At 43.7% G+C, this 25,426-nt stretch overlaps 2 protein-coding genes across 2 annotated transcripts in view; both read right to left on the bottom strand.

Annotated features, from left to right (window-relative positions):
• The window catches only part of LOC148341716 (uncharacterized), a 146,665-nt gene extending 127,369 nt beyond the window's left edge, over positions 1 to 19,296 (bottom strand). Inside the window, exon 1 of the mRNA XM_088287339.1 lies at positions 19,113 to 19,296. Coding sequence (XP_088143465.1) covers positions 19,113 to 19,236 — 124 coding nt within the window. The 5' untranslated portion in view covers positions 19,237 to 19,296. The remainder of the gene's footprint in view (positions 1 to 19,112) is intronic.
• LOC148341717 (uncharacterized) lies at positions 1,622 to 13,022 on the bottom strand. The gene is made up of 2 exons (XM_088283616.1): positions 11,683 to 13,022; positions 1,622 to 1,644 (listed from the first exon to the last, which is right to left on the bottom strand). The coding sequence occupies exons 1-2, from the start codon at positions 12,944 to 12,946 to the stop codon at positions 1,622 to 1,624; spliced, it is 1,287 nt and encodes a 428-aa protein (XP_088139742.1). The 5' UTR covers positions 12,947 to 13,022.
• Positions 19,297 to 25,426: the final 6,130 nt, after the last annotated feature.

Below are 25,426 nucleotides of genomic sequence, written 5' to 3'. Positions count from 1 at the left end.
ATAAATTTCTGACTGGCTAAAACCTCTTTCTAGGTTGAGCTCTATCAAGTGTTTGGGGTTTGTTGCTTAGCAGAATCTCACTTTGGAAAAAAACTATCATTTTGTCAAATACAGTGAAACCCCGCTACTTCGCGTTTCACCTTTCGCGGGTTCAGTGCTTCGCGGGTCTAAAAAATAATCGGGGACATTGTAGTTTCGCCGAGCGGCACAAGGGGGCGCTGAAGCGGTTAGACGGCCGGCGTGCGCCGAAGAGGAGAGTGGACGAAGAAGAGAGTAGACGAAGAAGAGCAGGTTCCCCCGGACACAATTGATGGCGACGTTTCGCGCGGTTCGGACCGTATCAGAGCTCCGGCCAGCGTGCGTGGCAGTTAAGCCGTAGATGAGCACCTTCCCCGGGCACGGGCGGTGCCAAGCGGGCCCTAAGTTTAACCGAATGGAAGCTCCCGAGGAGAAGGGCATGCTCGCGTCACAGTAAGCCGAAGAGGAGCACCTTCCGCCCGGGCACCGGCGGAGCGCGAGGCTGTCAGTTATGAATGAATAAATGAAGAATGCCACCTATCATTTCACTGTCATGATCTGTGCCTGTCATGCCGCGTGTTTTTGTTTTTTCAGCTGTGTGGGCGTTCCTCCAGCGATCGTCTCGCGCCATGCCGTCAGCTGCTGCGAAACGCGCTGATTACACTGACTATATAGTGATTATAATAAATATCTTTGTATCACCACCTTTTTTCCCGGGTCTGCGTTTGGAGAGTCCTGTTCAATCCTCCAGCTCTGCTGGAGGATCATAACATTCACAGGGCACACCGGACGGCGTACCAGCAGGTAAAAGTCGAAGTAATTAAATAAATACAAAAAGAAGTAATTGAATAAATACAAAAATAATGGCTGGGGAATAAAAAAATAATAAGTTTTAATAATAATTTTTTTTGTTATAACATGAATTTCACTCTCTCTCTCGCTACCAGTGTGTGTGTATATATATATATATATTTTTTTTTTTATTTTTATTTTTTAAGCATTTTGGAAGGTGTGCTGCTACTTCGCACCTATATATATTTATATATATATATATATATATTTATATATAGATATAGAAGTATTTATATACAGTGTTTTTTTTTTTTTGAAGGTGCGACACTACTTCGCGGATTTTCAGTTTTCGCGGGTGGTCTCGGTCCCCATTAACCGCGATAACCGGGGGTTCACTGTATACAGTCATAATTCAAATATGTCAACATGAAAGTCAGAGTGAAAGTGTTGTTGCTTAATGCTTATGTGTAGGGATTTTGTCTCTTCAAACGTAATTTTGTTTTAAATTGTATTTAGAAAGAGAAATTTTCGTAAAAAGGGGAATGTTGGAACGTACTAGCAGGCTAAAAGTCATTTTGGGGAAAAAAAAACAAAACAAACGTAAATCATGCAATAAATAGTGACTATGATGCCAGGGCCCCTTTAATTCTTTTTGGTATTGTAGTGTATTTTCACAAGGTCTGACATAGACAACTTATTTTATGGCCATGACAACTGTTGCTTTGAACTCCCTCAGGGCTTCCTGACTCCCCCTTTGACACGTAGATTGCCGCCCTGAGAGGCACGAGACTTTAACTTTATTTACGGGGGGTCAGGAAGCAGAACAGGGGTTATCTGCGTCCCAGGGAGGGGGTTTACAAAAGAGGGGTCTGGCGCCGGGAAGTCGCACCTTCGCGGAGTCTGTGCCCCGCAGCCATGGGGGCAGTTTGAGGAGTCAGCTAAGAGACAGCTGGATAAAATGCATATGCAATAAGGGAAAATTAGATATTCATGTCCTTTGTTTGCCTTCCCTATAAGAAGGGAAGGCGCGAGAAGGGGACACCTTTTTTCTTTTGGGAACTTCTGACATCAGCTGAGATCAATAAAATCTTCTTCCAACCACCGGTGTGTGTCAGAAGTTTTTTCCATCACCAAGCCAACCTTGCCTGGCGACCTGTCCGGAGGGGAGCTGAGCCAGACCCGCACATCAACAGCGGAAATTTACCACAGTATCCAGATTATAATGGAAGCAAAAAGTACCCACGATGAAACTATCTCGAAATGCAAAAAGAAATACTTGTAAACATATTTCTCGAAAAGGATTTCTATTCTATTAATGACATGTTGCGATGGCCCCCATCAATATGTTAGGGTCCCACAACAGGTGTTCCATCAGACGCACACAATAGCCTGTGTGTGCTAACTTCAGCTCGCTTCCGGAAACGTCTGTGACCATGTCAGGAATGAAATCGGGCATTAGCCGCAGCGTGCTTCCTTTTTAAATGCTTCTTTTATCACTGTTGTGCTGCTAGGAAAGGGAGGTTTACTGCGTCTGACGTAATTTTGTGAAATGTCCCCATGGTCCGGTCCAAATCGGGGTCGCACGCATTGCTCCGTATGCGGCAGGCACAAGTCAAGGTAGTCCGGTAGAAACAATATAAGACAAAGTTGCCGCCTGAGCTTTGACTTGACCAAACCAAATTTGTCTTTTTGTGTCCTGCAGACGTCAGTGAATACAATCTCCGTTCCGTGAAAGAGGAGCCAGACTTGACTCACATCAAAAAGGAGGAGGAGGAGGAGGAGGAGATCAACAAGTCACCAGTGAACGTTGTCCCTATAAAGACTGAAGATGAAAACAAGGATGAGAGTGAGGACAACAGAGGGCCGGAGCCGACAAGCAGCAGCTCAAGTCATCACGTGACAACAGAAGGTGATGAAGACCACCGGGGGCCATCACAAGCACATAATGAGGACACATTATCAGACGCTCATGACAATGATGATGATACTAATGATGATGATGGGCAAGCCAAAGGTGAAAGGGCATGTCACACTGACAATTGGGTATGTTCTCAGTGTGGGAAATCATCAACTTCAAAGTTGTCTTTAAAACGGCACACAAGAACACACAGTGGAGAAAAAACTTTTTCATGCTCAATTTGCGGTAAATGCTTCACTCAAAAGTCTCATTTAGTAAGGCACACAAGAACACACAGTGGAGAAAAACCCTTTTCATGCTCAGTTTGTGGCAAAAGCTTCTCTCGAAAGTTTGATGTAACAATCCACACAAGAACACGCAGTGGAGAAAAACCTCTTTCCTGCTCAATTTGCGGTAAATGCTTCACTCAAAAGTCTCTAGTAAGGCACACAAGAACACACAGTGGAGAAAAACCCTTTTCATGCTCAGTTTGTGGCAAATGCTTCTCTCGAAAGTCTCATTTAGTAAGGCACACAAGAACGCACACTGGAGAAAAACCTTTTTCTTGCTCAGTTTGAATAGAAATAGAAATAGAATAGAAATCCCTTTATTGTCATTGTACTCAAGTGTGCAACGAGATTAGAGGGCTCCCCTCTCCAGTGCAATACAACAATAATACAGACAAATATATAAATTAGATAAATAAAGAAGACAGTGCAATGGAATTCAGTACTGAATAGGGCATATAGAAACACATCACAATGCTGTTTTGCGAGGTTAGGGTGGTCTCGTGTGTGTGTGAGAGTTCAGTATGGAGATGGCTATCGGAAAGAAACTGTTTCTCAGTCTATTGGTCCTTGATTTGATGCATCTGTAGCGCCTGCCAGAGGGCAACAGGTCGAACAGGTGTGAGTTTGGGTGGGTATTGTCATTGACGATGTTGAGAGCCCTTCTGAGGCACCGGGCGGTGTAGATGTCCGACAGTGGGGGAAGAGGGCAGCCAATAATCCTTTGCGCTGTTTTGACTGTCCTCTGGAGCCTCACTCTGTCCGCCTCAGTGCAGCCGCTGTACCAGGTGGAGACACAGTACGTCAGCAGGCTCTCGATGGACGAGTGGTAGAAGGCCAGCAGCAGCTTCCTGTCCAGGTTGAATTTCCTGAGGACTCTCAGGAAGTGCAGACGTTGGCGGACCTTCTTTACCACTGCTGTGGTGTTGTGACTCCAAGAAAGGTCATCGGAGATCTGTACTCCCAGGAACTTGAACGTGTGGACCCTCTCCACACACACGCCTTCGATGCAGAGGGGGGGCGGCAGCGTCTTGTTCCTCCTGAAGTCGACGACAATCTCCTTTGTTTTAGCAGAGTTAAGGTGCAGTCTGTTGTCCTTGCACCAAGTTGTCAGTCTCTTTACCTCCTCTCTGTAGGCTGTCTCGTCACCTTCCGAGATCAGACCGACCACTGTCGTGTCGTCAGCAAACTTGACGATGGTGTTGTTGCCGTGGGCCGGGCTGCAGTCGTAGGTGTAGAGGGCGTACAGGAGAGGGCTCAGCACGCATCCTTGGGGGGAACCGGTGCTCAGCATGAGGGTGGAGGACGTGTAGGGGCCGAGCAACACAGTCTGGGGTCTGTTGGTCAGAAAGTCCTTAATCCAGATGCGTGTGAGGGCAGGGAGGCCGAGAGTGTCCAGTTTGGCGACGAGGATGTCTGGGATGATCGTGTTGAATGCCGAGCTGTAGTCCACAAAGAGCATCCTTGCATAGCTCTGCTGTCGTTCCAGGTGGCCCAGCACAACATGCAGAGCAGTGTCGATGGCGTCCTCAGTGGATCTGTTAGCCCGGTATGCAAACTGGTAGGGGTCCAGAGTGGGAGGAAGGCAGTCCCTGATGTGCTGGAGAACCAGCCTCTCGAAGCACTTCATAATGACTGGTGTGAGAGCAACAGGACGGTAGTCATTCAGGTGGACGGCTGGTGACTTTTTGGGGACAGGAATAATGGTGGAAGTTTTCAAGCAGGAGGGGATGACTGCCTGAGCCAGGGAGCGGTTGAAGATCCTGCAGAAAACATGTGACAGTTGGTGGGCACATGCTCTGAGGACCTTGCCTGGTATTCCGTCGGGTCCAGTAGCTTTCCTGGGGTTGACCGCCAGGAGCGCGCGCCTCACATCGTGTTCCTCTACGATGAGTGGGGGGGAGTTGGAGCTTGAAGTGCGGGGGTGTGACGGTTGGGGCGAGTCAAAGCGAGCGAAGAAGCAGTTAAGCTCCTCTGCCAGCGATGCACTCGGGTCTACAGAGGTCGTGCTGCTGCCACGGAAGTTGGTGATGCTCCGTAGACCCTGCCACACCTCCCGTGGCCTGTTACTGGCAAGGTGGGCCTCCAGCCTCCGCTTGTAGGTTGCCTTGGCTAGCTTGATGCCTTTGCTCAGGTCAGCACGAGCCACCCTGTACTGGGCTTTGTCGCCTGACCTGAAGGCAGCGTCACGGGCCTTGAGGAGAGAGCGAACCCTGCTGGACATCCAGGGCTTCGCATTTGGAAAGGTCCGTATAGTCTTATGTTGGGACACAGTTTCCATGCAGAACTTGATGTAGTCCAGTACACAATGCGTGTAGACATCAAGGTCCTGATGATCAAAGAGGTCCCAGTTTGTGTCATGAAAGCAGTCCTGTAATTCACTCATGGCGTCGTCACGCCAGGTTTTCACAGTCTTTGTGGTAGGCCTGAATCTGCGCCTGAGAGGGGTGTACGCAGGTGCGAGCTGCAAGGACAGGTGGTCTGACTGGCCGAGAGGGGCGAGTGGGAGGGCTCTGTATGCGTGCTTGATGTTCGAGTACACATGGTCGAGAGTGTTGTCTCCCCTCGTTGGGCACTTGACATGCTGGTGAAACTCTGGGAGTACAGTCTTTAAATTGGCCTTATTAAAGTCTCCCGCTACTATGTGAACGCCATCAGGGTGGGCCCGCTGATGTTTATTGATGACGCACGCGAGTAGCGAGAGCGCCGTGCTAGTGCTAGCGTCGGGAGGGATGTAAACAGCTGTGACAATCACTACCGTTAGCTCCCTCGGGAGAAAATAAGGCCGGCATTTAACGGACATGAACTCGATGTCGGGGGAAGAGTGCTTCTCGACGATCGTGCTATCGCCGCACCAGTTCTCATGCACGTAAACACAGAGCCCCCCGCCCCTCCTCTTACCGGTGTCCCTCGTCCGATCCGCGCGATGTAGCGAGCGCCCGGCCAGCTGGATGCTAGCGTCGGGGACGTCTGCGTGCAGCCAGGTTTCCGTGACGACGATCACACTGCTATCGCGCACATAGCGGTTTCCCAGGATTTGTAATCCCAGGTCGTCGATTTTGTGGACCACGGATCTGGCGTTGGTGAGGTGCAGACTCGGTAGTGGTTGCCTATGGGGCTGCCGTCGCAGCCGTTGCAAGACACCGGACCTGCAGCCTCGCTTCTGCTTCCTCTCTCTGCGTCGCCTGCGCCGCCTCCCGGTCCCGATGACCAGCCACGGTGAGCCGGGCGGCCTCGCCAGTTCGTTCGGAATTTTGCGATCATAGCTAAATTCCTTTGTGATGGTTTATTTTCGCATCGATATCCAATGTTCACGATGTCCTGGCGGGTATATCGATGTTGTGCCTCAGTTGATGCCAATAAGAGCAAGCAAACACTAATAAAAAGTGTATAAATATAATATAAATAAATAGTGACACGTGATGGCGCGTTTCTGTGGAACTCTCTTGTGAAGCCAGGATTCGCAGGGCTCCTCCATGAAGAAGCCCTTCGCGGGAAACCTGGAGAAGGTTCCTGGTCTTTGTCCCGCTGTTGTTGTCGTTGTGTTTGGTTGTGGTCTGATCGGCGTGGTTGCGGCCAACAGCAGCCGTTTTTGGCTTAATAATGGATGGATGGACAAATTGGCCTGACTTATTATACAACGTTACAGTATTTTTCGTTCAGCGCTCAACAACAACTTACGTCATCAACAAGTTACCCAGGGGGCACCACTGCATTCTCAATGAGAAACGACTACAATCAACACATCACATCTGTTAAAACCGAAGAACAAAGTTGAGCCTTGATTGAACTCGAAAGGAGTAACACCGAGTGCCTGTTGAAGTAACTATTCCAGACCACGCCCATAATGGCATAAAAATTATGTATGAGGTAGTGAAGGACGTGTTTGTTGAAAAGTAGTTATATTACATTTGGAAGCAGATATTAACAAAGGAAAAACGAATGGTTATTTGATTTTCATTTTAAAAAATAAATTCCCAAATTGAAATACAGCTTGTTTGTTTTCTGCAACAAGGAAGGAAACGTCTCAAAACAGCTTGAAATTAAAATTTTGTTTCGACTACAAAAATAGAATATAACACGAGCAAAAATGGAAAAACGGCTTTTCTATTTATTTGAGATTCCCGGAAGTGGTCAGAGAGGGACAAATTGAAAGACTGCAATTGCGTTTTCTCGCCTGTACGTGGCAATGTTTTCCACAGTTTTGAATGAGTGAAGACGGGTTTTATCGCCATCTACTGTTTAATAAACAACGACTTTTAACCTTTGTGGTATATTATTGTTGTTGATGTGCGGGTCTGGCCCAGCTTCCCTCCGGACAGGTCGACAAGCAAGGCTGGAGTGGTGATATAAAAAAACTTCTGAGACACTCCGGTGGTTGGAAAAAGATTGTATTGGTAAAACCCTCAAGGACGAGAACAGATGTGGACTCCCCTTATGTTGCTCCTCGGCGCCATCTCGTCTAAACCGGGACCCGTTCCTGTATATCCATCCCTTGATAAGTCGGGGACCCCTGTCGAAATCCCTGACCTGACATAAACTATGTTGAGGCCCACTGCAGTTCAGAATCGTAACTCATTGTAGTGGCGGCTCAGCGCAAGATTATACATTCACCAGACCAACAGTTGCGCTATGTTAGAAGTAGAAATTAAGAATTATTCCCGTCCATAAATTACAATGTATGGAAATACAAACATAAAATGTTGTTGGGTTTCTCACCTGTTTCACATTCTTCACTTTGCCAGCTTTCTTGTTGGTCACTTTTTCCTGTTTGCTTGTGTTTTGGGTTGCGATTTTTGATTGGCTCTCTTCATCATTGAGGTCAGCGTCGATCTGGAGGAACTCAATGTCGGTGTAATGTGTGCAAAAATATACTTTATTTCTAAAGCGCATTTCACGTATATGGGTTTAAACTTGAATTGCTGTCTGTTTTGTTTTTTCAGCGTTACCCGTTTACATTAAGTACACTAAAGTCCATCAAAGGCTATTAATTACATAAATCCTACAATAAAGCATAACTTTAACTCTATTGATGAAAGTAAAGTTTAATTTAGGCTATTAAGTAACTCAGTGGTGGGCCTTCAAGGCCTTCTCTGTTGGCCGAACAAAATCAATAAAAAAAAATGATCATAATCATCGCATTGATGTCATATTATAGCTGAGCGTTGTATTTTTAGGTGAGAGTTTTGAATCCAATCAGAATTCCGCTCGCTCGTGTTGCCGGGCAGGTTTCACAATACGGGGAGCGCGCATTATGCGTTCCGAGGCCTGAATATGCAATTGTGCGAGCATCTCTTCTGTCAAAGTCAATGAGCTTTCATATTTGTTCGATGGTTGCGATAGCCAATCAGATCACGAGTTGGTTACAGTGAGCCTTTTTGCTGGCCTTATGCTGAGGGTGATGAACGCGTTTTGTGATTGGATACTCACTTGTGAGGGGGCAGCACTATGCCGAATCAACACATTGAAAGTCGTAATTGCCGACCGTTCGAAAATCTAAAATATATTCTTGCTTTTTTTTAAACCACAATGGTCGAAGGAGGGAAAAGTGTGGATTTAATTGCAGATACACTTGCAAGGACATTTTCAAGTCGGACCTTTCAAGAGAAGCTATATCGTCCAACACTCACTCAGTGGTGCGGGAGTGTGTTTCTGGATATTATTTGTCCAGCCGTGGTGTCATAAATGATGGTATTTTGATGTGGATTCATTCAAGTAGGACGAAGTAGGACTTCTTTGAAGGCACAGGTGTGAAATGCACTGAAGTACCATATTTTCGCAGTCATAAGGCGCACTTAAAAGTCCCAAATCTTCCCCTAAACTAACAAAGCGCCTTGTAAGGCGACTGCGCTCATTATATGGACAAAGTATCACTCGCGACCATCAACCCTTTCACTCATTGGGCTGTTCGGAGTGCATGTTAGCACACCCTGCAGGACAAAGTGTGAGTCATCTATGCTTCAAAGTGACCATGACTATACATTATGTGACTATGGTGTTTGGGTGATGGTGTGGGACAAAGCTGGACAAAAGGGCAGCTGTCCACAATGTTGTAGTCTGTCTTATCATTTATGTTATTGCAAGCAAGAAACGTCCCAGGTTTAGACAACAGACAAAAAGCCCAAAGCATAACAGCACATCTCTCTAAACAGCCATGTGATTTGGCTGAGTCTGAGTGGCTCCCAGAAGGCATTGCTCTAATCATTTTGTGTTATTTTTATTTCTTTTGGGTATATTGATGGCATGAGAGATACGTTTTGTGTTCATCTTATTTCTTAGTTTCATTGTTTGCTTGTATGCTGAGTTTTTTTTTTTTTTTTTGAAACCGTGACTCTAAGGAGTGTCGTGACCAGTGAAGTCCCTCCCCTGACGTAGACTATTGCCATGATACCTATTATTGGTTAGAGTCATTGTTAATGGTAGCAATTGTCAATGGTATCGTGGCAACTCTCTTTGAAATGTGGCGATTGCTTATGGTATTGAGGCAAGGTGAATTGCCATGGGCTGAGTCAGCGCGAGCAGCCGAGCTATTGCTATGCTAAAAGCAGCTGAGCTAGCGGCCTTGTAAGGCGGCGCCCCCAGTGTGTGCTTCAAAGACAGAAATAGCACCCTCAACAGGTGTTGCGTCCTTTGAGGCAGCGCGTCCTATGACTGCGGTAACTTAAAAGTTAAAAGTAAAAAAAATACGATTAAGAATGTGCAAGCAAGAACTCAATCTGATCGAAATGTTGTGCTTTGACAAATGTTGAAAATAATTATATTTTCCAGGAGGTATTTATTTCTTTGTTGTTAATTCATTCAATTCTATACTTATTTCAATATTTGAGTATTATTTTTCTTTCAGTATGTAGTATATTTTGTCTTTGAAGTGTGGGTCCTTGCTGCCTTCCGGACAGACAGCCGAGCAAGGCTGGATTGGTGATGGAAAAGAACTGGTTCAAAAAAGATTTTATTCTCGTCACATGCTGATGTCAAAAGAAGTCTCCCCAAAAACGTGCGAGCCCCCTCTCAGACATTCCCTTCTGATGGGGAATGCCCAAATAGGACATGAATATCTAATTTTCCTTTGTTACATATGCATTCCCATCACGCTAATCTTTGGGATTTCCCTCCAAAAGCTCCCCCAGAGGGGGAGCAGATGCGTCTCCCCTTTGATACGACCAGTCTACTCGTGACCACCTTAAATTACTTCCATACCCTGGAAGGTCACTGACCTGGCGAGAGAATTGCCCCCACCATAAACAATGCTCAGGCCTATTTTCTCTAAGGGCAGTATCTGGTTACATCGGAACTTCAGAACCAAGACTGGTCACTTCTGTGAGCTCCAGTCCCTTCATAGTTTCATAAAGAGAATTACTTCCCATATCTATATTAGGCCATTTAAAAATACACAACTTTTTTTTTTATTTATTAGAATTTATATTTAAGCTTGTCTATGTAATAATACAATATTTATTAAATTATTTTAATGTTAAATTATATCAATATTAATTTAAACCTTTTTATTTGACTCTTGAATATTTCTGAACAAATTTGTTCATTTGAATATGTATGCAATTTAAATTATTACGTCCATCCAGCCATTTTCTGCCGCTCATCCAGGGTTGGGTTATTGAATTAATTTTTTAGTATTTTTTATAATTCAATATTTATTTCAAGATTAGGACTCTTCTCAATGAGTTCAATATTTATAAAATGTTTTATATTTCTTATTAATTAAATTAGGTCTGTGAGTGCCAATTTTAATATTTCCCTATTTCATTATATAAATAATCCAATGTATAAAAAATATAATATAGCATGGGAAAAAAATATTTGGTATATTTGACAAAATGATACGTTTTTCCAAAGTGAGATTCTGCTTAGCAACAAACCCCAAACGCTTGATAGAGTTCAACCTAGAAAGTGGTTTTAGCTCGTCAGAAATGTATTCAGAAAGCGAAATATTAAATGTATGTGAGGGGATATTTGAAGAGTTTGAGTTTTGTTCAATGGACCATACATATACGAGCCAGCCAAACACAGCGAGAAAACCAGCGCTGACTCCAGTCGCCATCAAGTTGCCAACTCCTGACATTCCAAGACCTTTGAGAGAAACTGAGACTATTTGCGTTTCTCTTTCTTGTTCTTTTTATAGTTCAACTTCTAGTTACGTTTTTCACCTTTTCACACAGCGTAATGAAAGCCAGTTGAGCAAGTGGAACAAGTGATTTTATTGATGACTGTGGAAGGCAACGATTTCATAAGCACAGTTTCTTCTCACACCTTTTCCATTAAGTACGTTTAAAAAGACAACTGAAAAGCATAATGTTAACAAATGTTCCAGGCAAAGGCAATTAATTTCATTAATAATGTTTGATATGAAAACAAAAAAAAGATCATCATCACTCAGGGACAACGGATGCAAATTAGCCATTGGCTATAATTTGGCATATTTACAGGAAACTGTTTGATTAATATGCACTGTCCCTGTATACTTTCAAAAATAAAAACAAATACAAATACAAATACTCAGACACAATGGTTCTTCTGGCAGGGATCACACGCTTAATGTCAATAAAAAAGCTTTGCAAAATTCAATATATCATATTTTATTCAAAATCACATTTACATCTTACCACAAAGAGTCAGTTCCTTCAGTTTTTTGTTTTCTTTTTTTTAAGCTTCAAGGATCGCTGCTTTTCTCACCAGCACAATTGTGACTCTCCGCATGCTGTTTAGTGGAGAATTTTTTAGCACAAACGCTGCAACTGAATGTCTTATCTTCACTGTGTGTTCTTGTGTGGCGTCGTAAATACGACTTTTGAGAGAAACTCTTGGCACAAACTGAGCAGGAAAAAGGTTTTTCTCCACTGTGTGTTCTTGCGTGATCTGTTAAACTTGACTTTACAGAGAAGCTTTTGCCACAAACTGAGCAGGAAAATGGTTTTTCACCACTGTGTGTTCTTGTATGTTGTGTTAAATGTGCCTTTTGAGAGAAGCATTTTCCACAAACTGAGCAGGAAAAAGGTTTTTCTCCACTGTGCATTCTTGTGTGTTCTGTTAAATGTGCCTTTTGAGAGAAGCATTTTCCACAAACTGAGCAAGAAAAAGGTTTTTCTCCACTGTGTGTTCTTGTGTGTTCTGTTAAACTTGACTTTTGAGAGAAGCTTTTGCCACAAACTGAGCAGGAAAAAGGTTTTTCGCCACTGTGCTTTCTTGTGTGACTTGTTAAATTTGATTTTAGAGAAAAGCTTTTCCCACAAACCAAACAGGAAAATTGTTTTTCTCCAGTGTGTGTTCTTGTGTGATTTATCAAATGAGACTTTCGAGAGCAACTCTTGCCACAAACTGAGCAGGAAAAAGGGTTTTCTCCAGTGTGTGTTCTTGTGTGCCTTTTTAAATTTGACTTATAAGAAAAGCTTTTGCCACAAACTGAGCAGGAAAAGGGTTTTTCTCCACTGTGAGTTCTTGTGTGGCTTGTTAAATTTGCCTTATGAAAGAAACATTTTCCACAAACTGAGCAGGAAAAAGGGTTTTCTCCACTGTGTGTTCTTGTGTGGCTTGTTAAATTTGCCTTATGAAAGAAGCATTTTCCACAAACTGAGCAGGAAAAAGATTTTTCACCACTGTGTGTTCTTGTGTGACTTGTTAAATTTGATTTTTGAGAAAAGCTTTTACCACAAACCAAGCAGGAAAATGGTTTTTCTCCAGTGTGTGTTCTTGTGTGACAAGTTAAATTTGGCTTATAAGCAAAGCTTTTGCCACAAACTGAGCAGGAAAAAGGTTTATCTCCACTGTGTTTTCTTGTGTGAATTATTAAATGCGACTTTTGAGAGAAACTCTTGCCACAAACTGAGCAGGAAAAAGGTTTTTCTCCAGTGTGTGTTCTTGTGTGACAAGTTAAATTTGACTTTACAGAGAAGCGTCTCCCACAAACTGAGCAGGAAAAAGGTTTTTCTCCACTGTGCATTCTTTTGTGTGCTATTAACCTTGCCTTTTGAGAGAAACCTTTTCCGCAAACTGAGCAGGAAAAATGTTTTTCTCCACTGTGCGTTCTTGTGTGCCTTACAAAATGAGACTTTCGAGAGAAGCTTTTACCACAAACTGAGCAGGAAAAAGGTTTTTCTCCACTGTGCGTTCTTACGTGCCCTTTTAAAGACAGCTTTGAAGTGAATGAGTCAGTGTGACATGCCCTTTCACCTTTGGCTTGCCCATCATCATCATCATCATTGTCATGAGCGTCTGATAATGTGTCCTCATTCTGTGTTTGTGATGGCCCCCAGTGGTCTTCGTCACCTTCTGTTGTCACGTGATGTCTTGAGCTGCTGCTTGTAGGCTCCGCCCCTCTGTTGTCCTCACTCACATCCTTGTTTTCATCTTCAGTCTTTATAGGGACAACGTTCACTGGTGACTTGTTGATCTCCGCCTCCTCCTCCTCCTCCTTTTTGATGTGAGTCAAATCTGGCTCCCCTTTTACAGAACAGAGATCATTTTGTCTGACGTCTGCAGGACACAAAAAGACAAATTTGGTTTGGTCAAGTCAAACCTCAGGCGGCGACTTCGACTTATATTGTTTCTACCATGCTACCTTGACTTGTGCTCGCCGCACACGGAGCAATGCGTGCAACCCCGATTTGGACCGGACCATTGGGGCATTTCACAAAATTACGTCCTACGATGTAAACCTCCCTTTAGCAGCACAACTGTGATAAACGAGCATTTAAAAAGGAAGCACGTTGCGGCTGATGCCCGATTTCATTCCTGACATAGTCACAGACGTTTCTGGAAGCGAGCTGAAGTTAGCACACACAGGCTATTGTGTGCGTCTGATGGAACGCCTGTTGTGGGACCCTAACATATAATTGGGGATCACTGGGGGCCATCGCAACATAATGTCATTGATAAAATAGGAATCCTTCAAGTGAAATATGTTTACAAGTATTTCTGTTAGGTTCGCCGGTCGGCGAGGAGGGGGTGGACCCAAAATGCGAGGAAGCCGGGATTAGGGTAATTTAAAGGGAATTTATTCAACAAAACGAAACCAAAAGGCAACAAGGTACTAGGGACAAAATTACAAAACAATGAGGACGAACAAGGGCGCAACAGGACAGAACTGAACTAGACTGTGAAACGGGGACAATAACAAGTGACTACGAGCTATGATCAGGAATGACAGCAAAGAGTAACGGTGGCATGAGGAAAGGGCAAAGCAATGGCAGTGCTGTCCGCAAATGGGGCAATGCGCCGACGCTGAGCTGTCGGCACGGGGTGGTTTAGTAGTCCATTGATTAGGGGAGCAGATGGGAGTCAGGTGTGCGGGGCTAACGGGGAACAGGTGCGTGGCTGGTGGGAACGGAGAGCTGAGGGGAAACGCCCCTACTCAGCTGACCGGGGTAAACAAAAACAAGGACAAGGCATGGGACGTGAAAAATGACAACAAAGCCCTGCCATGACCGACACGGATCATGACAATTTATTTTTGCATTTAGAGATAGAACTAAATGTTCCTGGGCTTGTTGGTAGAAAAGGGGGTTGTGGCGTACTCCCTTTTTAAGCCCAAAGTAAGCCAAAGATGCAGATGCATTCCTTGCAGCATGCGCTTGTCCACTGATCGAGATCCGTGCAACCCTGGGTGGATGCATTAAATGTATTTTAAATGTTTGGATGAGGTGAAACTATGCACACGAGCACAAAACAGTGCAGAGCCACCGGAGGTTCATTGACCGAGCCAGTAAAAATTTCATAAATAAGACCAATACGTACTTGATTTATTTTTAAAAAATTAATCCTTTGTGCTTTATCCACTAAAATTCATCAACCGCCATTGATCTTTTTGCCGCAGTGTGCACAGTTTTTGTCAAAAACGAGACAAGTCTGCACAAATGAATCACCGGGCCAAGATTGTCTTTGTCACTTGCGAGGAGTAGTCCGCCAAAGAGAAAAGCGTTCCCGCTCCTGTGCGGCGTTTTATTGAAGCGCAGCAAAGCAATTTGTATGTCAACTCATAAAGAATGGAAAAACATGAACACTTTGACTTTATCACACTTCTGTTCAATGCGAGCTAAACGGTTTTCTGTCAAACACGGTTCAAGACGTGCATCTGTTTTTGTGGCTTCCTGCTAAACTGCCAGCATATACACAACTCTGTTACCACTGAACTCATGTTTAAGAGGTCCATGTTTTTGTGACCTTCTATTAACCCGTAAGCATAGTTTTGAAACATGATGACATGACAAACTTAATTTCTTTCACAATAAGATAAAAACTTTCGCAGATATAGCAAAAACAAATTGGAGAAGCTGTGGACCAGAGCACAACATCAGTCAGACCCCGGGTCCACCATAGTGTCGAAATTCGGAAAATGTTGCATAACAGAGGAATTCGTAATGGGTGCTGAAACACCACACCCTGCAAGTCACATGGAGTATTCAACATCTTAAATTAACTCTGCCAACCGTCTTCACCAATGGACCTAAATCTTTAGTATGATGATGCGCATCGATAGTGAATGTGATTTGTGGCTCAGCGAACAGAGACAATTCATACAGTTTCCTCTGCTCTGGGGCAAGGCACACATGCGAGGCAGCACCGGTAGACATCACAAATACATAATCCTAATGCAAGACGCACTTCTGACCCTCGAAATTAGGTGAATGTATCCTGACAAACCAAATAATCATAACTCAGTGTTCAATGCAAAGGACCAATTGGTGGTTTGAATGGGTGGAGGCGGCTACACCGCGCAGACCAGAGCAGGAACAGGACGTACCACCCGCGGGAGGATGGAGACCATGGTCTCAGAGCTGCCCAGTCGACTGGAACGGAGGACAACATATGCTTCCCCCGGCGGAAGCGCACAGTCATATTCAGTCCCACTCGAATTCCAGTGTTTCACAGGTGTGGGTTCGGTCCATGGCAGTGACTTAATATTGCCTTTATTAGTCCCACAATGGGGAAATTCGAGATTCGAACCCAGGCCTCCTGGGGAGACTGGGTCCTGAACGCGGCGCCTTAGACCACTCGGCCATCCTGGCAGCCACTTGGCCAATCTCAAGAGTCCCACAAGCATGACAGTGTTGTTGCTCACTGGGATATGCAGAAGAAGCTTGCAAAGCGTGGAATATCTTGTTCCACCATCAAAAACTGTTGTCCATCAATCGTCACCTGAATGCCAAGACCTGCCGGTCCTTGAATGCTGAGGCTCCGCGGGCACCCCTATCGTGGAATGTGGTCCCAATCGGGCTGAGGCGTCAACTGTGCGTTTGGAAGCCATAGAAGCGTTGTCGGAGGAGGGGGTAGCGATGGCGCCCCGGTGCTAGTGGACCTCTTTGTGACTGGCATGGCGCTGGAGCACAGGATGGTACATTTCAGGAAGTGGCTCAGTTTGGACCGCTCATCACCCAGTGACCCCACACCCCACAGCAAGAGCACGTCCCACTCACAACCCATGTCTAGAACCACCCCTACTTCTGTTACGTGACCTTGTTGACCGGCCGGTGCGGACAACAAGTCTGCTGTGGCACTGCGTCACCAGAACCTGGCCCAGGAGCAGCGGAAACGGAAAGAGCAGACGCAATGGGAGCTGCATGTGTCGGCTGCTGCATTAACTGCTTCCCCCCCGTTTTATTTTATTTATTTTTCCCATATTCTTTTTTCCTTTCCTGGTGAATTAGCACTCTTGGCCCTCTGAACCCGCAAGTGTAACAATTATTTTCTCCATCCAATACAATATTTTCTTTCATCGATGCAAAAACGGGGGTTCTACTCATACTGATTAGCAGTTTCTAATTGACGGACTGTTTCGCATGATGTCAGTAACTGGGAGGCGCACGCCCTCGAGGACGGCCACCCGGCACAGCTGAGTGGTGGTGACACTATTGGACGGGTGACTGGCGGAAGCTTCAATCCATTCGCGTCTCGCCCCGTCTCCCATAAGAGCTCACCAACTTAATATTTTACATATATTTTACAAATGCCAATGCCAATTGGTTTTGTCTTCTGTTTATGATTCATATTCAATCCCCATGAACACGTAAACTATAATTAAGCTATTCTTTTTTTAACTAACTAATACAGTGATTCTCAAATAGTGCCAGTTGCAAATGAAGAAAGCACTCCTCGATTTCCTTCAGAAGTACAACAGGCAGACTTGATGGGAGGGTTGCTCAGGCTGTGACGTGTCGGAAGCTGTTGGATGACCATCTGATATGCCTCTCCTCACTAGGGTCGCAGGCATCCTGGAGGCTATTCCAACTGTCTTTGGCAGTAGGCGGGGGGACACCCTGAACTGGTTGCCAGCCAATTGCAGGGCACACAGAGACGAACAACCATTCACGCTCACATTCATACCTCGGGGCAATTTCGAGTGTCCAATGAACCCACTATGCATGTTTTTGGAATGAGGGAGGAAACTGGAGTACAAGTAGAAAACACACGCAGTCATGGGGAGAACATGCATACTTATGTTGTCTTATTTTTTCATGGTTTATCATATTTACTTGAGGAACCTATGAATAAATCTTGTTAATCTTTGTGCGATTCATGTATCATGTACTGCCCTCCAGGTAAAATAAACTAGAGGGTGATTTAATTAAATAAAGTAAAGTAAATTTAATAGAATAGCCTCCAGGATGCCTGCGACCCTAGTGAGGAGAGGCATATCAGATGGTCATCCAACAGCTTCCGACACGTCACAGCCTGAGCAACCCTCCCATCCAGTCTGCCTGTTGTACTTCTGAAGGAAATCGAGGAGTGCTTTCTTCATTTGCAACTGGCAAATCTGGCCAGTTTACAACACTTAACTGGCTGAAGTTCTTCAGTCCAAGTGTGTCCACACACTCAATTCGGTCCAGGTGTCGCAATAATGATATTAAGCCTACATGCAAAAAAAGTCAAAAAGCCACAAAGTAACCGACTGAGGATCAAACAATAAACAAAATTACACATAGAAATAGAATTCCAATTATAAAACAACTGACACAATTTACTGAGGACAGCATAAATATTACATAAGGACTGCACTATTACAGTATGTAAAGTTCTATGATACAGTAGTATTATTTATTTATTTTATTTTTTATAGTATTAGCACTTAAATAAATATGTAAATGTGTGTTTGTGACTGTTTGCATATGCATTAAATTGATTACTGCATTTATCAAAGCAGGTGATTAGAGGGGGGGGTACTTATTGTGGCAGGTGCTGCCAGGATAGGTCCCCCCTGGTAACTTTGCTTAGAAAAGTGGGATCCTGCTCAAACTTGCCACACATACTCAAAATGATCCAATAAGCACACAGAATAAGTCACTTGATGGTTGGGGTCAATATTTTTGTGATTAGAGGGGGGTACCTATTCTGGCAGGTGCTGCCAGAATCAGTCCCCCCTGGTAACTGTCCTACTGCCTAAGTGGTCAGTGAATGCACCTCGAGTCCGACGCAGAACGCGAGTGACTTTATTTATTTTTTTATTCTTTTGCTACTCTTGACGCAGCTATCGGTGGTTATAAAAAAAATAAACAAATAAGTCAATTGGAATACAATTACGTGTTCTCTAACAGGATACCACCTATCTGTATGTTGCCACTTAATTTGATCTCGCTGGGAAAACGATATAGCCCACATCACTAATCCTCTCCCCTTTCCATCGTGTTTTGATCACTGAAATTCCCTTATGGTAGCTTCATTGATTGCAAAATTTCTTTGGTCTAACTAATGCAAATGCAGGGAATTTCCCCCCGATTTCGGAGGAGTCAAACGCTTACTTTACGTGTTAAATTGTAGCGAATGGTGTGCTGAAACCCACACCGACGAAGACTACCACTTTTATGGAAACCCTGGTTTAAATTACAGCAAATCAAACACACAAAATCATACATTCTTCGTGCATTTCAATGAAAACAAACGTAGTAACATCGCGCCGCCTTCAGTCAATGCGTGCGCGCTCCCGCGACAGGGGATACAGATTTTGGCAGGGGTAAGTACTTTGGTACGACACCGGCAAGTAAAAGGCAATAATTAAAAATAAAACGGCAATAACCTCGAACGCATTTCCCCAAACAACTTAATGTTGTGATGCATATTTCTAATGATAGAAAGTCGTTCTTTACCAAGCAAATGCGAGTAAGACGTGTACAAACCTGCTTCGTGTAGCACAACACGAGGCTGCTTCCAACCTTCGCCCAGCAGTTGAAGATGTTGCTCGTACTCTTCTTTTATTCCACAAAGTTCCTCTTTGTACTTGGGTGTCGTTCTTGCACACATTTTCAAACGTCAATCTCAACAAATCCGCACTTGACCTCTGCTTGGCGATAACTCGTGAGCTTCTCTTTGTTCGACGAGACGAATGAAAGATGGCGTCGTTTTTTTTTCTTTTTTTTTTTTTTTAATAATTTGCCCTTTATTAGTCCCACAATGGGGAAATTCGAGATTCGAACCCAGGCCTCCTGGGGAGACTGGGTCCTGAACGCGGCGCCTTAGACCACTCGGCCATCCTGGCATGAGGTCCTGGCGTCGTTTTTTTCCTTCGAGAAAATGGCAGTCTGTTCGTCACGAAAGCGGAAGAACAGGACACACCCCCCTGTGATATGATTGGCTGCTGGCTTTGTGGAGCACTGTCACCAACTCACCGACAGATGTCACCATTTGCGATGCAAATCATCGTTATCTTCTTCTAAACATAGAGAAAAACCCAAGATGCACATGAAGAAACATTTTAGTTCCCAAATATGAACTTGAGAGATGTATTGAATTTTACTTTTGTTGCTGGTTTTATTTATACATCTGACACCATGTTGTTGGTTGGATAGTATTCCAAATGTATTTCCCTATTATTAACAGTTGACATGATAAAGTGATACTTTATGTCAACATATTTGCCTTTTTACAGGGTTTTTCACCAGGTTGTGATGTGATTGCGAATTTTAAATTAAAATATGTCACTCTTTTATTACTTAACTGTTATTGTGTTCGAAAATGATTTCCGTATTTATTTAAAGTACTGTAATATTTCATTATTCGTTTCAGTATTTATTAAACTGCAATAATTCACTCTAAATTTCAAGATTCATTGATCTGTTTTAGGAATAATTTAGTATTCAATGTTTAATAGTTACAGTATTTACTTTTTAAATTTTTGTTTCCCCATTTTGTTCAATCTTAATCTTATGGAAAATTATTTTGCAAGCACCAACACAAGGTTTTTAAAGATAACGATAAAGATGTCTTTTAATAGTCCCACAATGGGGAAATTTGCAGTGTGACAGCAGCAAAGGTCTAGATCACACCGAGGCGGCGGTGCAATGTGGCCGTTAATGTATAACATTAGCAGCAGACATTCAGAAAAAGCAAACCTATGCGAATATACACAGTATATACGTAAATACACAAGTCCCCATGTGTATATACACACTTACATCCCACAACATATACAAGTGTAAGGAAACACTCCGAATGTCTGTCTATGGTACAGAGGGAAAATTACTAAAACGCTGCAATGATAAAAAAATACTGCTGTCATAACCCGTGTCGGTCATGTCAGTGTTTTTGTTATTATTTTCTTCACCTTCCTGCCAAGTGCTCATTCTGTTTATTTAGTCAGCTGAGTGGGGCGTTCCCTCCAGCACTCGTTCCCCACCAGCCACGCACCTGTTCCCCGTTACCCTCACACACCTGATGCCCATCTGCTTCCCTAATTACTGGACTATTTGAACACCTCACTCCGACAACTCATTGGCGGTGCATTGCTCCGTTACGGACTGTCACGACCGCTCTCTGATCTCGTTCATGCCCCCGCTCTCGCCCCCGCTCTCGCCCCCGCTCTCGCCCCCGCTCTCGCCCCCGCTCTCGCCCCGGCTCTCGCCCCGGCTCTCGCCCCGGCTCTCGCCCCGGCTCTCGCCCCGGCTCTCGCCCCGGCTCTCGCCCCGGCTCTCGCCCCTTAGCATTTGTCCCTGTCCTTGCTCCTCACTCTTGTGATCCAGTTAGCCACGTTAAGTTCGCCTTTCTTATTTTGCACCCTGCCCCGTTGTCTGTCATTATTTTGGTCCCCTAATAAATTGCTTAAGTTACACCTTCTCCAGCTTCCTCGCATTCTGGGTCCACCTCCTCCTCGCCGACCGGCGACCCTGACAACTGCAATGATAAGACGACTGCAATAAATGAAGGATTGTATAACGATTGCTGGCATTATTTTAAACACTTACGGGACAGAAGGTCAATTATTTAATTTAGCAGGTTCATATTTACGGAATATGTTAAACATTGATGAAACAAAAAGCATTTATCAGATGAAAGTAGAAGCACGGGTCACAAGAATAACTGGGATTGTAGTCCTGTTTTCTGATTTATTATATTTTTCTCATATGCTAAATTTAGAGTACTTAGTTGAAATGTGTGAACTTTAGTGAAATTCTCAGTAGTGAGAACAAATTTGCGCACATAGCATTTCCATGAGCTGCATTCAGAGCACTTCATGGTCTAATACGACGAAGCACATTCTCCACATTGGCTGTAGAGATGCAAACATACCAAATTGGGCACTGGAGGACTCACGCAGACGCTATAAAAAAACACATTCTGAAAGACTGAACAATTGGAGATCAGAGCACATGCACATACGCATGCATAAACACAGACTCACCCTTACACCTGCACATACACGTATACCTGCATATACATGTGCACATACACACGCACACATGCACACCGACAAGATTCCAGAGCAATGCCAGCTGGAGAGACGGAGAGACTGCCCGCCGGAGAAGGCCAGCCTTGGCGTGCCAGTCTTGGGGACCAGACAGGAATCGACCATCATCAACTATCCAGACGATGACTAACCTGGGGAGGACCTTCCCTTGGACGTGGACCCGTGCCGTGGGAGGGAGCGAGGACGACCGATTCAACCTACATTACTCTTGACATAAAAAACTCCTATAAAAACTGAAGCTGGGCTGAAAGATGGTGCACATTTTTTGACTGTGCTCACCCGAGTGCAGTTACTCATGAGATTAAGAAAAAGCCACCCAGATATCTGTCTTTGTACTATTTCCTGAACTCCAGAAATGGAAGAAACTAAATATCGGAACTCTAATCAGTTGTTGAGTCTTTATTTGACCCTTTTCTTCTTGAGTACAAAAACCGAACACGCATTGGCGTAAGTTTGGCTTTCAAAAGTTGATTTACTAAATACTTCTCATTTCCACGGTGACTCAACTCCAACAATACTAAAGCTGTTGCTTTATGTTAGTCATGTAGAATTTTTGTTTAAAATCCCCCTGGCTCTTCTTTTTGTCTTTTCTATATTATGTACGTATTCATAATAATTGGCTGCCAGGATGGCCGAGTGGTCTAAGGCGCCGCGTTTCGGTCCCAGTCTCCCCAGGCGGCCTGGGTTCGAATCTCGAATTTCCCCATTGTGGGACTAATAAAGGGAATCTTATCTTATCTTATCTTATAACTGTTTGTTAATGTTAATAAAGTTTTTGGCAAAAAACGTATTAGTAAATATTTATCATGTCACTGATGGTGTAGTGGTACACTCGCCTGAGTTGTGTGCAGGCAGCGTGGGTTCAGTTCCCACTCAGTGAAGGTGTCTATGTCTGCCCTGTGACTGGCTGGCGACCAGTTCAGGGTTTGGTGCGCCTTTCGCCCGAAGTCAGCTGGGATAGGCTCCAGCACCCTCCCGCGACCCTGTACAGAATAAGCGGTGTGGATAATGACATGACATGACAAATATTTGTCATCTCATCAATATTTGCACAACAGAGTACTGAGCTTCGAGATCCTCACGATAATAGTTCTCGAAACTATATTTCTTATCAATGTAGGTTAGTTAAGGGATATTTTATTGACAATCTAATCTCAATATACAAAGACAGAAAAAAAATTGGTGGTGGGGGGGCGCGAATCTCTTTCTTCTTGGTAGGGGCGGGCGTGAAATAATTGAGAAGCACTGCTAGTATATGCAGACATTATATCCATACAATCTTTCAGCCCGATTGAACCACAGCATTGTTGCTTCGTTCCGTAGGAGAAACGTAACCTTCCCACTGCTGTTCCAGCAGCGGCTTCTCCGGGCATAGGGAGGAAGTGACGTCGGAGCTGACTCGCTTTTGTGGCGTTATTTTAATTATTTTGTTACATTTTTTTATCAACCGAATTAAAATATTACATAGAATATATATTAAAAGAGAACAGACAGGTGTTAAAACAAACACAGAGGCAAAGAAATATATTTGAAAAATACGTGCTTAAAGCATGACGTCATTAGCAAGCGCGCAGCTTCCGAAGGACCTCGACCACATCCACCGACCCGTCCACACCGGAACAAAAACACCCACCGCTAAATTCTTCTGATTTAGTGTGGAACTGACTGTAATTTTCTCAAAGGATGTCCAGTGCTACTCTAAAGGACTACGACATAATTCATTAAGTCTTTGTGTCCCGATAACCTCATCTTCGCGCGTTGATGCTTTTCGGCGTAGTTAGCTTAGCTTGTTAGCCAGCTAGCCGCTAACGAAAAGAGGCACATGACTCATCGCCAAGCAGAGATCGAGTGCGGATTTCTTGGAATTATCATTTGAAAATGTGTGAAATAACGACACCCAAGTACAAAGAGGAACTTTGTGGAATAAAAGAAGAGAACGAGCAACATCATCAACTGCTGGACGAAGTTTGCAACCAGCCTCGTGTTGTGCCACTCAAAGCAGGTTTGTACACGTCTTACTCTCATTTGCTTTGTTTCGAACGACTTTCTTTCATTAGAAATATGCATCACAACATTAAGTTGTTTGGGGAAATCGTTCAAGGTTATTGCCGTTTTATTTTTAAATATTGCCTTTTACTTGCAGGTCTGCTGAGCAATTTTTTATGTCAAATGTAATCAGTGCAGAAAATATATGCCAAAGAATAACCAATAGTGAGGGGTGAACTCCATGTTTTTCCCAGGATAAAATTTGAACTCGTTTAACATTTTACATTTTCTGGTTTTTATATCTTGTTCAAGCAATTCCTAACGGAAGGAATTCTGCCCGACTCTAAAAAATGTGCACACTGCGGCGAAAACATCAATGGCGGTTGATCAATTTTAGTGGATAAATTAAATAAATATTACGTTTTTAAAAAAAAAAAATCAAGTACGTATTGGTCTTATTTATTTATTTATTAACTTTGTACTGGCTTCGTCGAATGAGAGTCAATGAACCTCGGGTGGCTCTGCACTGTTTTGTGCACGTGTGCATAGTTTCACTTCATCCAAACATTTAAAATACATTTAATGCATCCATCCAGGGTTGCACGGATCTCATCAGTGAACAAGCGCATGCTGCAAGGAATGCATCTGCATCTTTGGCTTACTATGGGCTTAAAAAGGGAGAACGTCACAACCCCCTTTTCCACCAACAAGTCCAGGAACATTTAGTTCCTGGTAATAAAGTTCCTGTGGCCCAGGTGGTTTGCATCTCGACTGCAACTCATAGTTCTTGATAATTTATGCAAAAGACAACGATGACGGAACAGTGGGAGGTGTTGTGTTACTTTGTTACTCATTCCTGACACCCTTTGGCAGTTAAGCATCATTGCAGTTCCAAAATAATTTAGTGAACTCTTAAAATATTATGGTGTATCTTAGTCTAATTTGAATATGTATTGGATAACTTTAATATAAACAGTCATTATTCAAATATGTCAACATGAAAGTCAGAGTGAAAGTGTTGTTGCTTAATGCTTATGTGAAGGGATTTTGTCTCTTCAAACATAATTTTGTTTTAAATTTGATTGCGAAACAGAAATTTTATTTAAAAAAAGGAAAAAGGGGAATGTCGGAATGTACTAGCAGGATAAATGTCATTTTGGGTAAAAAAAAAAAACAAACAAACGTAAATCATGCAATAAATAGCCACTCTGATTCCAGGGCCCCTTTAATTCTTTTACGGATCCAGATTATAATGGAAGCAAAAAGTACCCACGATGAAACTATCTCTAAATGCAAAATGAAATACTTGTAAACATATTTCACTTGAAGGATTCCTATTTTATCAATGACATTATGTTGCGATGGCCCCCAGTGGTCTGCATCAATATGTTCGGGTCCCACAACAGGTGTTCCATCAGACACACACAATAGCCTGTGTGTGCTAACTTCATCTCGCTTCCAGAAACGTCTGTGACTATGTCAGGAATGAAATAGGGCATCAGCCGCAACGTGCTTCCTTTTTAAATGCTCGTTTATCACAGCTGTGCTGCTAGGAAAGGGAGGTTTACATCGTCAAACGTAATTTTGTGAAATGTCCCCATGGTCCGGTCCAAATCGGGGTCGCACGCATTGCTCCGTATGCGGCAGGCACAAGTCAAGGTAGCACAGTAGAAACAATATAAGACAAAGTCACCGCATGAGCTTTGACTTGACCAAACCAAATGTGTGTTTGTCTTTTTGTGTCCGACAGACGTCAGTGAATAC

Source organism: Idiotropiscis lumnitzeri, chromosome 2, assembly GCF_059441095.1.
Source record: "Idiotropiscis lumnitzeri isolate Australia: NSW breed Sydney's pygmy pipehorse chromosome 2, RoL_Ilum_1.0, whole genome shotgun sequence".
NCBI classification, from domain to species: domain Eukaryota; kingdom Metazoa; phylum Chordata; class Actinopteri; order Syngnathiformes; family Syngnathidae; genus Idiotropiscis; species Idiotropiscis lumnitzeri.
Note: the sequence above shows the minus strand (reverse complement) of the source record. Positions and strands in the feature narration are given on the sequence as shown.